Source organism: Mirounga leonina, unplaced genomic scaffold (assembly GCF_011800145.1).
Source record: "Mirounga leonina isolate KUSES-001 unplaced genomic scaffold, KU_Mleo_1.0 Mir_127, whole genome shotgun sequence".
Classification (NCBI taxonomy): domain Eukaryota; kingdom Metazoa; phylum Chordata; class Mammalia; order Carnivora; family Phocidae; genus Mirounga; species Mirounga leonina.
The window spans coordinates 71886843-71902006 of record NW_023270316.1 but is presented as its reverse complement, the minus strand read 5'-3'; the positions used below and the strand labels follow the sequence as shown (position 1 = coordinate 71902006).

General features: G+C 39.1%; 1 protein-coding gene across 1 annotated transcript in view; it reads left to right on the top strand.

The window, feature by feature from the left end:
• The window catches only part of LOC118009548 (microtubule-associated tumor suppressor candidate 2-like), a 91815-nt gene extending 83705 nt beyond the window's left edge, over positions 1-8110 (top strand). The window contains exon 4 of the mRNA XM_035003620.1: positions 8072-8110. Within this exon, the coding sequence (XP_034859511.1) occupies positions 8072-8085 (14 nt within the window). The 3' untranslated portion in view covers positions 8086-8110. The remainder of the gene's footprint in view (positions 1-8071) is intronic.
• The last annotated feature ends 7054 nt before the right edge of the window (positions 8111-15164 follow it).

The window sequence follows — 15164 nt, the reverse complement described above, 5'->3', positions numbered from 1 at the left end:
AGTTTCCCCATCCTAATAACAGCTTAGGCTGGCTTTGGTCGCATAGAAAGAATGTGAATTTAGAGCTAAGCTCTAAGTGTGAATCCCTACTTTGTAAAACAAGAGTTATGAAGTCACCTTGTGCTTTAGTTTTTCCATGTGGAAAATGGGGGTAATAATTTCATCCTTCCTGTGACGTGGTGTGGTTTTAAAGATGGGAGCCACAAAATCAAACTATTAGGACTATACCAAAGTGAAAAAATGTGCACAGTGGAGGAAACCATCAATAAAACAAAAAGACAACTTACTGAAAGGGAGAAGATATTTGCAAATGATATATTTGGTAAGGGGTTAATATCCAGAATATATAAAAAACTTATACAACTCAACACCAAAAAATAATACAATTAAAAAATGGGCAGAGGACCTGAATAGGCATTTTCCAAAGGAAGTTATACAGGTAACCAACAGACACATGAAAAGATGCTCAACATCACTAATCATCAGGCAGATGCAAACCAAAACCACAATGTGATATCACCTCACACCTGTCAGAATGGCCAAAACCCAAAACACAAGAAACAACAAGTGTTGATGAGGATGTAGAAAAAAAGGAACTCTTGTGCACTGTTGGTGGGAATGCAGCTCTTACAGCCACTGTGGAAAACAGTATGGAGGTTCCTCAAGAAATAAAAAAACAGAATTACCATATGATCCAGTAATTCCAGTACTAGATATTCAGCCAAAGAAAATAAGAGATAAATACCTCTTGAAAATATTGCCAAACTCTATAAACTTGAGTTCTCAAGTTTTCATGGACATAAAATAGAATAAAATAATCTAAAAAGATTTTTTTTTTCACAGGTACTATTCTTTGAAAGCTTCCTCTGGATGGACAAAATAAATATATATAAAGAGTTTTTTGTTAAATATTAAACATTTGCTCAACTATTAATTATCTACATCAATTCCCACTGTTAATAAAGTACACCAGATAATTGTAAAAACAAAAACAAAAGCAAAACAAAAACAAAAAACGCTGATTTTGAAAAGATATATGCACCCCTTGTGTATTGCAGCATTATTTACAATAGCCAAGATATGGAAGCAACCCAAGGGTCCCTCAATAGATAAATGGATAAAGAAAGTATCATATATATACATACACATATACATATATACAGTGGAATATTGCTCAGCCATAAAAAGAATAAAATCTTGCCATTTGCAATGACATAGATGGACCTAGAGAGTATAATGCTAAGTGAAACCAGTCTGTCAGAGAAAGACAAATACCATATGATTTCACTCATATGTGGAATTTAAGAAATAAAATAAATGAACAAATTAAAAAGAAAACCCAGATTTAAATATAGAGAACAAACTGGTGGTTGCCAGAGGGGAGGTGGGTGGGGGCATGGGTGAAACAGGTGAAGGGGATTAAGAGTACACTTATCATGATGAGCACTGTACACCCAAAACTAATATAACACTGTATGTTAATTATAGTTGAATAAAAAAAGAAAAAAAGATGGGCACCACAAGAAGATAAAATTATAGGCCAATATCCCTGATGATGATAGATGCAAAAATCCTCAACAAAATACTAGCAAATGGAACTCAAGAGCATATTAAAAAGATCATACACCAAGATCAAGTGAGATTAATTCCCAGGATGCAAAGATGGTTCCACATACCCACATCAGTAAATGTGATATGCCACATTAACATAATGAAGGATTAAAAATTATAAGATTATTTCAGTAGATGCATAAAAAGCATTTGAAAAATTCATTCATTTTTGATTAAAAATTCTCAACAAATTATAGACGGAATGTATCTCAACATAATAAAGGACATGTTTGGCAAGCCCACAGCTAATACCATAATTATGAAAAGTTAAAAGCCTTTCCTTTAAGATCACAAACAAGACAAGGATGCCTACTCTTGCCATTTCTATTCAACTTAGTACTGAACTCCTAGCCATAGTAATTAGGCAAGAAAAAGAAATAAAAGGTCTCCGCATTAGAAAGGAAGAAGTAAAATTATCTGTTTGCAAATTACATGATATTATATATAGAAAGGCCTGAAGAATCCACCAAAAAACTGTTAGAACTAATGAATGAATTTAGTAAAATTGCCAGATACAAAATCAACATACAAAAACTAGTTGCAGGGGTGCCTGGATGGCTCAGTCAGTTCAGCATCCGGCTCTTGATCTCAGCCCATGTCTTGATCTCAGGGTTGTGAGTTCAAATCCCATATTGGGCTCTAGGCTGGGCGTGGAGCCTACTTTAAAAAACAAATGAACAAAACAGTTGCATTTTTATACACTAACGTTGAACTGTTCCTCAAAGTGAAATTAAGAAAGCAATCCCATTTACAACACCATCAAAAACAATAAAATACTTTTAGAATTAAATTTAACCAAGGAGGTGAAAGACCTGTACACTGAAAACTTAATAAGACACTGGTAAAAGAAATTGAGGAAGACCCAAATAAATGGAAAGATATTCCATGCTCATGGATTGGAAGAATTTAATTTGTGAAAATGTTCATGCTACCCAAAATGATCTGTAGATTTAATCCAGTCTCTATCAAAATCCAATGACATTTTTGTCGGAAGTAGAAAAAACTATCCTAAAATGTGTATGAAACCACAAAAGACCCTGAATAGCCAAAACAGTATTGAGAAGAAGGACAAAGCTGAAGGCATTACACTTCCTGATTTCGAGCTATAGTACAAAGCTATAGCACTAATCAAAACAGTATGTTAGTGGCATAAAACAGACACCCATGCATATATGATCAATTAATTTAGGATGTAGGAGCCAAGAATGTACAATGGGGGAAAATATAGTTTCTTCAGTAAATGGTGTTGGAGAAACTGGACCCCTATCTTACACCATACACAAAACTCAACTCAAAATGGATTAAAATCTTAAGTTTTATGTCTTAAGCTTAAGACAACAAAAGAAAAAAATAAGTGGTTCTACATCAAACTAAAAAGCTTCTGCATAGCAGGGAAGCTATCAATAAAATGAAAAGACAGCCTACTAAAGATATTTGCAACCATATGTTTGATGAGGGGTTAATATCCAAAATATATATGGAACTCATACAACCCAATAGCAAAAAACCAAATAACCCCATTAAAAAATGGACAAAAAAATATGAATGAATATTTTTCTAAAGAAAACATACAGATGACCAACAGGTACATGAAAAAGTGGTCAACATCATTAATCAGGAAATCAAAACCACAGTGAGATATCACCTCATGCCTATTAGGATGGCTATTACCAAAAAGACAAGAGATAGGATGACAAATGCTGGTGAACATGTGGGGAAAAGGGATCCCTTGTACGCTGTTGGTGGGGATGTAAACTGGCACAACCACTAAGGAAAAAGTAGGGATGTTCCTCAAGAAATGAAATATAGAACTATCATGTGATTTAACAATTCTACTTCTGGATATATATCCAAAGGAAAGGAAAACAATATCAAAGAGATATCTGCACTCCCATGTTTACTGCAGCATTATTTACAATAGCCAAGATATGAAAACAACCTAAGTGTCCATCAACAGATGAATGGATAAAGAAAATGCACTATGTACACACACACACACACACACACACACTGGAATATTAGAATATTATTCATCCATAAAAAAGAAGGAAATTCTGTCATTTTTGACAATATAGATAAACCTGGCTGGCATTACGCTAAGCGAAATAAGCCAGACAGAGAAGACAAATATTGTACGATCTCACTTATATGTGGAATCTAAGGGAGGAAAAGGTCAATTTCATAAAAACAAAGAGAATGATAGTTGCTAGGAACTGGGGGTGGGGGTAAATGGGAAGATGCAGCTCAAAAGGTACAAATTCTCAGTTATAAGAATAAGTTTTGAGAATCTAATGGTGACTGTAGTTATTAATATGGTATTGTATATTTGAAAGTTACTGAGACTGGATCTTAAGCATTCTCACCACTAAAAAGGAAAGAGTTATCTGTATGAGGTGACAGATGTGCTAATGATCTTGACCTTGGTAATCATTCCACGATGTATACATATATCAAATCATCATGTTGTACACTTTAAATATATGCAATTATACTTGTCAGTTATTCCTCAATAAAACTGGGGAGAAAACATTAATCTATTCAACAAAGGCTTTTATTGGCTATTTCCTGTACGCCACATGCTTAGTACAGCTATGCATAGCAACCTGAAAAGACCTCATCTCCAGTTTCTGAGAGCTGCAGTCTGCTGGGGAGATCAACAATGAAGCAAACATTTGTAAGATCCTATAATGGAAGTGTGTACTGAGAAAGTGACCCTGTTGGAGAAGTGTGTAGTTTGCTTGGGACATTGGAAATGTGGTGGAAGAAGGGGAGGCTAGCTTGAAAGAATAGCAGAATTTATCAGATGGAACAGACAGAGAGAATAGCAGTGTGAATTTACAGAGGGCTGATGTGTGGGAAGCCAGAAGGACTAGACCCTAAGGGGCCCACTGCCATGCAAGGCATTCAGTACTAAAGGTAATGCAAGAATCCAGTGGATGAACCTTCATGAAAGAAGGTTCAGCAAGGAATGACTCAGATTTGTGAATTAAAGAAGACCACATGAATGGCAGTATAGAGAGTGGATTGGGGAAGGTGAAACTAAAGGAGAGGAGACTGGAAAGTAGCCCAGGGATAGGAGGAAGGTGCCATAACAGGACAGTGGCCAGATGAGAAAGAAGGGCTGGGTATAAGAGATCTTCAGGATTATCACATTTTCTAAATTATAAAATACCCTACAATGTAGGGATAAAAACATATCATTGCATATCAATGAAATCTCAATACTGTTGATTTTTTTTTAAGAGAACTACCTTATGGTATGTTAATTATATCTCAATAAAAAGGAAAAAAAACCAAACACCTGTCAATGTCTGCATGAGCAAAGATGAAGAAAAATGTCATATACCCAAATCAGTAGTGAATATCTCTTAATCTGTGGTAATTTTAATTTTTTCTTCTTTTTCTTACCATTATTCAAAACTTTTGATGACAGCTATGTAATACTTGTGCAATTAGTACATATATAAAAGAATGCCACACTGCATTCATCTGTGTTTATCAAAAAGGACCATCTTACAGCTTTGATTCTTCTGTGTCTCAGTGTTTCACTCATACATAAAAATGATCAAGGACTAAATATATTCAGTGATTAAATGGGAAATTCAAGAAAGAAGAAACCCTTCCTCTTTGATGCCTTTATATTTTAAATCAAAAGGTGACTCCAATTTGAAAGGAGATTGGAAGTGATAAAACAAAGGCTTTGTTCAAACCACTGCCTAAACATGGGACCTTGTAGAGCATTTCTTTATTCCAAATGTTGTGGCAAGCACAATTTTACAGAATGATGGACACTCTGTACACTTTCCCTGGTTTGTAAATATTTAGTACTGTGGTTACTCATAAATCCAGGGATTGCCATGGAACTATTTTTTGCTGGCAGTCTGTTTTTTCATCTGGAATGACATTAAGATTCAGAAAGGACTGGCTGTCATTTAGTTCTGTTATTGGGGAGAACTATAGTTCTGTTTTTTGGCATTGGACCAGGGCCCAGACTTTGCGGGATAGTACTCTATTATTCTTTTCACAATTGGAGTTATAAACCAAAAATTTTGGTTCATGATGGGAACCTTTTCTGAAGACCAACTTCCCTATGCAACAGAATGCAGGTGATCATCTATTTAGAATGTGTTTCCCCTGTCTTCCCCATATCATCATTGTTTAAACAATGAGATTCCACCTGTTTGGGAAAGGATGCTCTTTCAGTGGCTGGTGGAAGGTGACTGTGAGTGACAGGAGGATGAAATGAACCATGGCTAGTAAAGGAAGGTATACTGTGCCCAGGAGGATAGGTCTGGCAGCCCCTTTTGCTTCTGTATGCTGTGGGATGCTAATTTTGTGAAGCAGAAAATAGTCTCTTCAGAACACAATGGAGTCATATGTGGTCATTTAAATTATGATGAAGGAGCCAAGAATATACAATGGGGAAAGGATAATCTCTTCAATAAATGATGTTGGGGAAACTGGATAGCCACATGCAAAAGAATTCTGTCTTACACCACACACAAAAATTAACTCAAAATGGATTAAAAGACTTGAATATAAAACCTGAACCCATTAAACTTCTAGAAGAAAACATAGGAGTTAAGCTCCTTGACATTGGTCTTGGCAGTGACTTTGTTTTTAATTTGACACTAAAAGCAAAGGCAACAAAAGAAAAAAAGTGAGACTACATCAAACTGAAAAGCTTCTGTGCAGCAAAGTAAGCTATCAACAAAATGAAAAGGCAACCTACAGAACGGGAGAAAATATTTGCAAATTATGTATCTGCTAAGGGGTTAATATCCGAAGTATGTAAAGAACACATACAACTCAGTAGAAAACAACAGTTTGATTAAAAAACTGTATGGTGACTAACGTAACATAATAAAAAAAAATAAAATGAAAAAAAATGGGTAGAGGAATTGAATGGACATTTTCCCAATGAAGACATACAAATAGCCAACAGGTACATGAAAAGGTGCCCAACATCACTAGTCATTTGGGAAATGCAAATCAAAACAACAATGAGGTAATCACCTCATATTTGTTAGGACGGCCTTCATCAAAAAGACAAGAGATAACGTGTTGGTGAGGATGCTGAGAAAAGGGAACCCTTGTGCACTGTTGGTGGGAATATAAATTGGTGCAGCCACTATGGAAAATAGTATGGAGGTTCCTCAAAAAATGTAAAATAGAACTACCCTATGATCCAGCAATTCCATTTTTGGGTATAAATCTGAAGGAAATGAAATCACTGTCTCAGAAAGACACCTACACTCCCCTGTTCATTTCAGCATTGTTTAAGTAGCCAAGACAGGCAAGCAACCTAAGTGTTCATTGATAGGTGAATGGATAAAGAAAAGTGAGATACACACACACACACACACACAGAGGAATATTATTCAGCCATAAAAAGAAGAAAATCCTGCCATTTATGACAATGTGGATAAACATTATTTTAAGTGAAATAAGTCCGACAAAGACAAATACTGTATAATCTCATTTATATGTGGAATATTAAAAAAAACTGCTTGTAGACACAATAGGTTGGTGTGATTGTCAGAAGCAGAGAATGGGGGATGGAGAAATGGGTGAAAGTAATCAAAGGGTATAAAATTCCAGTTTAAGATAAATAACTTCTGGGCATGTAATTTTTAGAAAAGGAAAGAAAATGGAAGTCAGGAATAGAGGAAGTTGGGCCATTACAGTAAGAACAAGGAGGGTTGGTTTTATTTTTACACTTAGATGAAACCCTAGGACCCTTGTCAATACTGGGGCAGCCCTTTCTGCTGGTTGGTTAATCACTGCTATCATGGAACCTTTGCTGTTCATCTTTTCAGAGTGCTCTGTGACCATGAGTTTTGCTTAGCCATGGCAGGAGGATCAGGATAGGGTCTTGCCCTGTCATAAGGTGAGCAAAATGAAGTCCCAAGAAGAGAGCAGGATTTGAGCATTCCCTGGAAGCCCCTATTGAAGGGAACAGGAACATGCTTACATTTTGAATTCAAGCATACCTCGGAGATATTGCAGATTTTGTTTTGGAACAAGCGAATATCACTAATAAAGAGATGAATTTTGTTGGTTTCCCACTGCATATGAAAGTTGTGTTTACATGATACTGTGGTCTATTAAGTGTGCAATACCATTATGTCTAAAAAATGTACATACCTTAATTAAAAAATACTTTATTGCTAAAAAATACTAACCATTATCTGAGCTTTCAGTGAGTCATAATCTTTTTTGCAAGTAGAGGGTCCTACCTTGATGTTGATGCTGACTGATCAGGGGGTGGGTGCTGAAGGGTGGGGCAACTGTGCCAGTTTCTTGAAATAAAACAACACTGAAGTTTGCCACATCATTGGACTCTTGCTTTCATGAATGATTTCTCTGTAGCATGTGATGCTGTTTGGTAGCATTTCACTCATAGTAGAACTTTCAAAACTGGAGTCAATCCTCTCAAACCCTGCTACTGCTTTATCAGCTAAGTTGATGTAAGATTCTAAATCCTTTGTGGTCATTTCAACAGTCTTCACGGCATCTCCACCAGGAGCAGATTCCATCTCAAGAAACCACTTTCTTGGCTCATCCACGAGAAGCAGCTCCTCAACCGTTCAAGTTTGATCATGAGATTGCAGCAATGCGGTCCCACCTTCAGGCCCCACTTCTATGTCCAGTTCTCTTGCTGTTTCCACCACCTCTGCAGTGACTGTCCCCACTGATGTCCTGAACCCCTCCAAGTCCTCCGTGTGGGTGGGAAACCAACATCTTCCAAACTCCTGTGAATGTTGATAGTTTGATTTCTTCCCATGAATCATGAATGTTCCTAATGGCATCTAGAGTGGTGAATTCTTTCCAGGTTTTCAATTGTCCAGCTCCATCAGAGGAATCACTCTCTATGGCGGCTATAGGCTTACAAAATGTATTTCTTAGAGAATAAGACTTGGAAGTCAAGATGACTCCGTGATCCAGGGGCTGCAGAATGGATGCTCTGTCAGCAGGCATGAAAACAACATTCATCTGGTCCGTCTCCGTCAGAGCTCCTGGAGGACCGGGTGCATGGTCAGTGCGCAGTAATATTTAGATAGGAATCATTTTTCTCAGCAGCAGGTCTCAACAGTGGACTTCCAATATTCGGTAAACCATGTTGTAAACAGACGTGCTGTCATCTGGGCTTTGTCGTTCCATGTATAGAGCATAGGCAGAATAGGGTGAGCATCGTTCTGAAGGGCCCTAGGATTTCCAGAACGGTCAGCGAGCACTGGCTTCAACTGAGGTCACCAGCTGCGTTAGCCCCTGACAGGACAGTCAGCCTGGCCTTTGAAGCTCTGAAGCCGGGTCCTGACTTCTCCTCTGGAGCTGTGAAAGTCCTCGATGGCATCTTCTTCCAGTAGAAGGCTGTCTTGTCTACACTGAAAACCTGCTGTGGAGTGTAGCCACCTTCATTGCTCTCGTAGCTGGACCTTCTGGAGAACTTGCTGCAGCTTCTCCACCAGCCCTCGCGGCTTCACCTTGTGCTTTCTGTTGTGGAGCTGGCTTCTTTCCTTTGACCTTGTGAACCAACCTCTGCCAGCTTCAGACTTTCCTTCTGCAGCTTCCTCACCTCTCTTAGCCCTCACAGAATTACAGAGAGCTAGGTAGGGCCTAGCTCTGGATTAGGCTTTGGCTTAAGGGAATGCTGGGGCTGGTTTGCACTTCCCTCCAGAACACTCAAACTTTCTCCATATCAGCAGTAAGGCTGTTTCTCTTTCTTATTTGTTTGTTTATTGGAGAAGCATTTTTAATTTCCTCCAGTAACTTTTTCTTCCATTCATAACTTGGCTACATGTTTGGTGCAAGAGGCCTAGCTTTGGGCCTGTCTGGGCTTTTAACATGTCTTCTTCACTAAGCTTAATCATTTCTGCTTTTCATTTAAAGTGAGAAACGTGCACCTCCTTTTTTCACTTGAACACTTAGAGGCCATTGTAGGGTTATTCATTGGCCTAATCTCAATATTGCATCTCAGGGAACAGCAGGCCCAAGGAGGAGAGAAATGGGGGAACAGCCAGTCGATAGAATAGTCAGAACACACACAACATTTATTGCTTAATTTCACCATCTTATATTGGTGCTTTTGTGGTGCCCCAAAACAACTATAGTAGTAACAACAAAGATCACCATTACAAATAATAATGAAAAAGTTTGAAATTGCAAGAATTGCCCAAATGTGACATTGAGACACAAAGTGAGCAAATGCTGTTTAAAAAATGGCACCAATGGACGTGCTCAACACGGGGTTGTCACAGACCTTCAATTTGTAAAAACTTCTGCAAAGCACAGTTTTTAAAAAAGCGCAATAAAATGAAGCATGTCTGTCTGTAGTTAATTTCTCCACAGTCTCTCATCCTAGAATAGCTGCGGTTAGCTGACAGATCATAGACCACTTCTTGAAGAGAAGCTGCAGTTTTGTTTTTTGGTAAAAAGGCAGATGTAAAGCTCTTAGCCAAGGAACATAGCAGCCAGAGTGATCATTTTTAATACATTTGAGTCAGATCAGGTTCTACTCCAGTCTCAGATATCCAAAGTTTTTTCAGAGTCAAGCCAGAGTCCTTTTTTTTTTTTTAATTTTTATTAATTTTTAAGTAATCTCTACCCACAACATGGGGCTTGAACTCACAACCCCAAGACCAAGAGTCTCATGCTCTACTGACTGAGCCAGCCAGGCTCACCCCAGCTGTGTGTTGTTGTTTTTTTTAATTTAAATTAAATTTAATTAACATATAGTATTATTAGTTTCTGAGGTAGAATTTAGTGATTCATTGTTGCATATAACACCCAGTGCTCATTATATCAAGTGCCCTCCTTAATGCCCATCACCCAGTTACCCCCTCTCCCCACCTACCTCCCCTCCAGCAACCAGAGACATTATTGAAATGGCCGCCATCTTATGGGGCCCTCCTCCTCCCTGAGTGTCTCCCTCGCTCACTCTGCTCTGGCCACTGCAGCCTCCTTGCTGTTCACTCCGCCTCCACATCAGGCTCACTCCTGCTTGAAGCCTCCTGAGCTCTTTCTTCCCCCAGACCTTCAAGTCCTCTTTTCCAGCCTTTGTCCAGTTGCCCCTTCCCAATGAGGCCTGCTCTGATCAACCCCCATTAATGACAGCCTTCACCCCCCAGCACACCCAAACCTCTTGTCGTTGCTTAGCTCAAGCATGTTGCACCATCTGACATACTTATTCATTATTTGTATTTAATTTATAACTTTAATTTACTTATTTTTATGTGTATTGATTGTCCTTGTCTCTTTTCTTCACCGATGTATCCCAAGTGCCTGTGACAGTGCGTGGCACATAGTAGGCCCTCAAATAGGTGGTGAATGGAATGCACTAAGCCCTCAGTGTGTCAGTTATCACATCTGCTTTTGTGATATTCCTTGTGTGTGTCACAGGGATGCCAGGAACAGAAAAGCACGGTGATGTTTTTGGAGTCCTTGAGGCCCCAGGTTATAATTTTGTAGATTAAGTAATAGTAACAATAACAGCATAATTAATAGTAATATTGGCTTCTTATTACATGCCAGGCATTGAGCTAAGCGCTTTTAGGTCATGGAGGTAGCTGTTGTTATCCCAATTCTATTGGTAAGGGAAGCTGAGGCCTATATAGTTTGGAAAATAACAGTACCATTTGAACCCAAGTCATATGGACTCAGAAGCCCAGTTTTGACCAGTATGGCATATGTCTCCTGCTCTGGGTTGATGTTACACCTGAGTCAACAGGAAGGCCTGCTGGCAGAGCTCAAACAGCAGGGTAGGGGCACAGATGCTCAGATCAGGACACCGATGGGGTCAGGCCAACTGCCTCCATGGCCATGGCAGGGCAGAGAGGTATCTTTCAGAGGGACACAAGCCACCCTGAGGCATCTGGAGCACCCACAGCATCAAGGGCTGGGGCCCAGCTCCCTGGGAGCTCCCAGGGCCAAGGGCTCTGAAAGATGCCCGATTGCACTCTTCAGCTAGAGAAGCCTGGCTCCCCACTCACTTCCCACTCGCTTGACCATCCCTCTAGATGACTTTAAACAGTTTATTTTTCTTATTTCACCACAAAAGTAGTACATGTTCACTGGAGAGAGTTTGGAAAATACCAGTGTGCACTTAGCATAAAATAAAATCCTCCCTCATTCAACCCTCCAGAGATGTGGATGATGAACGGAATGATTACAGCTAATATTTATGGAATGCTTATTGTGTTCTAAATGCTACACTGAGCGTTTAATGCAGATTTTCTTGTTTTAAAGACCCTCATCATGAGCCTATGAGGTAGGGCATCATTTTCTCCATTGTACTGATGAGAAAAATGAGGCACAGGGCAGTTATATGACCTCCCAAGACTACACCACTGGTAAATTATACACGCAGGTTTCAACCCAAACATTAAAGTGACTCCAGAACATGTATTTTAGATGTACATGTGTGTGCATACTTTTAAAATACAAATCTAAATGTAAACTTCCTAATTCAAACACAAGAGAAGACTAGAATAACTGACAAAAATTAATTGGTGGGTGGCTGTGGGCAGTGATGAATGAATACAGGGTTTCCTTTAGGGACCGTGAAATGTTCTAAAATTAGGTTATGGTGATAGCCCGCACAACTCTGTAAATATACTTAAAACCATTGAATTGTACTACAAGTGGGTGAAGTTTATGGTATATAAATTGTATGTCAGTATAGGTTCTTAAAAAACTCAGCCAAGGGGCGCCTGGGTAGTGCAGTTGGTTAAGTCTCCTACTCTTAGTTTCAGCTCAGGTTGTGATCTCAGGGTTGTGAGATGGAGCCCTACGTAGGGCTCCTCACTCAGCACGGAGTCTGCTTGAGTTTCTCTGTTCCTCTTTCTGTCTGCCCACCCCCCGCCACTCTCTCTCTTTCTCTCTCTCTGTCAATAAATAAATCTTGAAAAAAAACAAAAACTGGGCGCCTGGGTGGCTCAGTCGTTAAGCGTCTGCCTTTGGCTCAGGTCATGATCCCAGGGTCCTGGGATTGAGCCCCGCATCGGGCTCCCTACTCGGCCAGGAGCCTGCTTCTCCCTCTCCCACTCCCCCTGCTTGTGTTCCCTCTCTAGCTGTCTCTCTCTCTGTCAAATAAATAAAATAAAATAAAATCTTTAAAAAAAAAAAAACCAAAAACTCAGCCAAAGTCAACACAAATCCCTTAAAAACTAAATGCGTAAGCAGTTTTGCTAGAAATAAGCCAAAAGTGCATGAATAATATTTTGGAATAAGAATGAAAATTATCAAAGTTATGTAAAAAGTAAAGATTAAGGTGGTATTAAGATGATAATAATACGTGTTAAGAGTCATTTAATTCTTTAAAATAGAAAAAGGATCACCCAACTGTTTTGGAAACTGATTTTCTCCTTCCTTCCACCCCCAGTGATATATAGTAAATATTTGTCCATATTAATAAATATATATCAACCACACAACTTTTAACAGATGCATTATGTTTACCAAATAGATGGAGCCAAATTCCAGCTGTAAATATTAGGCCATATCCAATTTCTTCCTGTCACTTTTTTTGCTAGTATTTATTGAGTGATTCCTATGTGCCTGGTCTTATGCTGGTACTTCCCATGTATTGTCTCATGTAAGCTGCATCCATGTATGTGCTCACATAAGAACAACCCTAATGAGAGGGGTTCTTTTACTATACCCCATCTTGCAAGTGAGAAAATCCAAGTACAAGGCCCACAACCACACATTAATATTTTTCTTTCTTGGATTTCATGGTGGAGTAATGCTCAGAAAGCTCTTTTCTACATCATTCACTTCTGTTTTCTTCTAGCATTTTGCATGCTTTATATTTAAATTTTTCAGCTCTCTAGAATTAGAGGGTATAGTTAGGTAAGACTAATTTTAATTTATAATAAATGATAGGCCGGGGATTCTAAAACGGTATGTAAAATGATCCATTTCCTTCTCTACTGATTCAAGATGTTTATTACCATCATTATGACTATATTCTTATATCAATTAGTATATATTTATTGACTATGGTGTTCTTTTTTATTAATGCATTTTTTTATTTCTTCAAAATAGGAAAAGGTTGGTAATTTTATTAATATTGTATTTCACATTAGTCCTGATTGTGTTTATTTTAGTTTAAATTTTACTACCAGATAAAGTGGCAGTGTTTTTTATTTTTATCTTAATTCCAGGTAGTTAACATACAGTGAAATATTAGCTTCAGGTGTACAATCGAGTGATTCAGCACTGCCATACATCACCAGGTGCTCATCACTGACAAGTGCCCTCCTGAATCCCCACCACCTGTTTCACCCATCCCCCCCGCCCTCCTCCCCTCTGACTGCGGGGTTCTTACTGAATCAGTCCTACCTGAGACAAAGAGTTTTGTACTCTTCTATTTTCTTCTTTTCACTCCACTTCTTGGTCTCTGTGGCTTCAGATCTCTAATTACATTTAAAGAAAACCTCTGCCCCATGTTGCAAATATATAGGACAATTATTTAGTTTTGTATGTGTTTTCACTGGTTTCAACACTTAGCTCTGGTGTTTTATTTTTATTTTTTTTAAAGATTTTATTTATTTATTTGACAGAGAGAGACAGCTAAAGCAGGAACACAAGCAGGGGGGGAGTGGGAGAGGGAGAAGCAGGCCTCCTGCAGAGCAGGGAACCCAATGCGGGGCTTGATCCCAGGACCCTGGGCCGAAGGCAGACACTTAACGACTGAGCCACCCAGGTGCCCCAGCACGATTTCCTCATTCTTGTGCCCCTAGTAGTGTAGGTCCTGGGTGTCTGAAACAGTGGGTGGATGGAGGCAGAGGAGTAACTTTGCTCCCCTTACCTTGGGCCCTCTGTCCATCAGCCAGCATTTCCTAGGCTGGATTTTCTCTATCAAGCATCACCTGCTCTGTATTTAGCAACTTTTTCCAAACACTCGGTTGAAATGTTAGGTTGTCTGCAGTCCTGGTTGTCCGTGTAGAGGGTTTTCTTCTTTCTCTGAGTTTTCATGGATGAGACACAGCCCTGGGGCTGCTAACCAGATGCCATTTTAAAAACTCATTTTAACTCTTCTCCATCAAAATAGAGATTGAATTTATTTATGAATATATGCATCGTATCTTTCCTGATTTCATCAAAATGAGCAGTTTCTTAAATGAGGAAAATACCCTCACTTAAGAATAAATGAGGGAAAATGTTACATTCGGAGTCTTCAGACTTGTAGGAATAAGCCAAGAAGAGGCCGATGCCCATAGAATGTGAAGGTAATCCCCCACAGGGGTGCCAGCTCCTGAAGACTCTCTGGGCTGTTCTGAGCACCACTGTTATTTTCTGGCACTGCTCGCAAACTGTTGGGAGCCAAGGAAAACATGACTTTGCTGTGAGGTTGACCTCTCTGCAGTCCCATGTCCTGTCAGACAGCGTGCCAGAGATAAGTGAAGGAGAACAGGAATCAGTCCTCAGTGCTGCAGCTAATTTTGGAATGGCTTCCTTTTGTAGGAAACCAACTTTGCTAGTGCTTGGTGGCGTTCTAAACAGATTGTTCTCCGTACTAAGTGATGGAATGAGGGTTTACTGGCGTG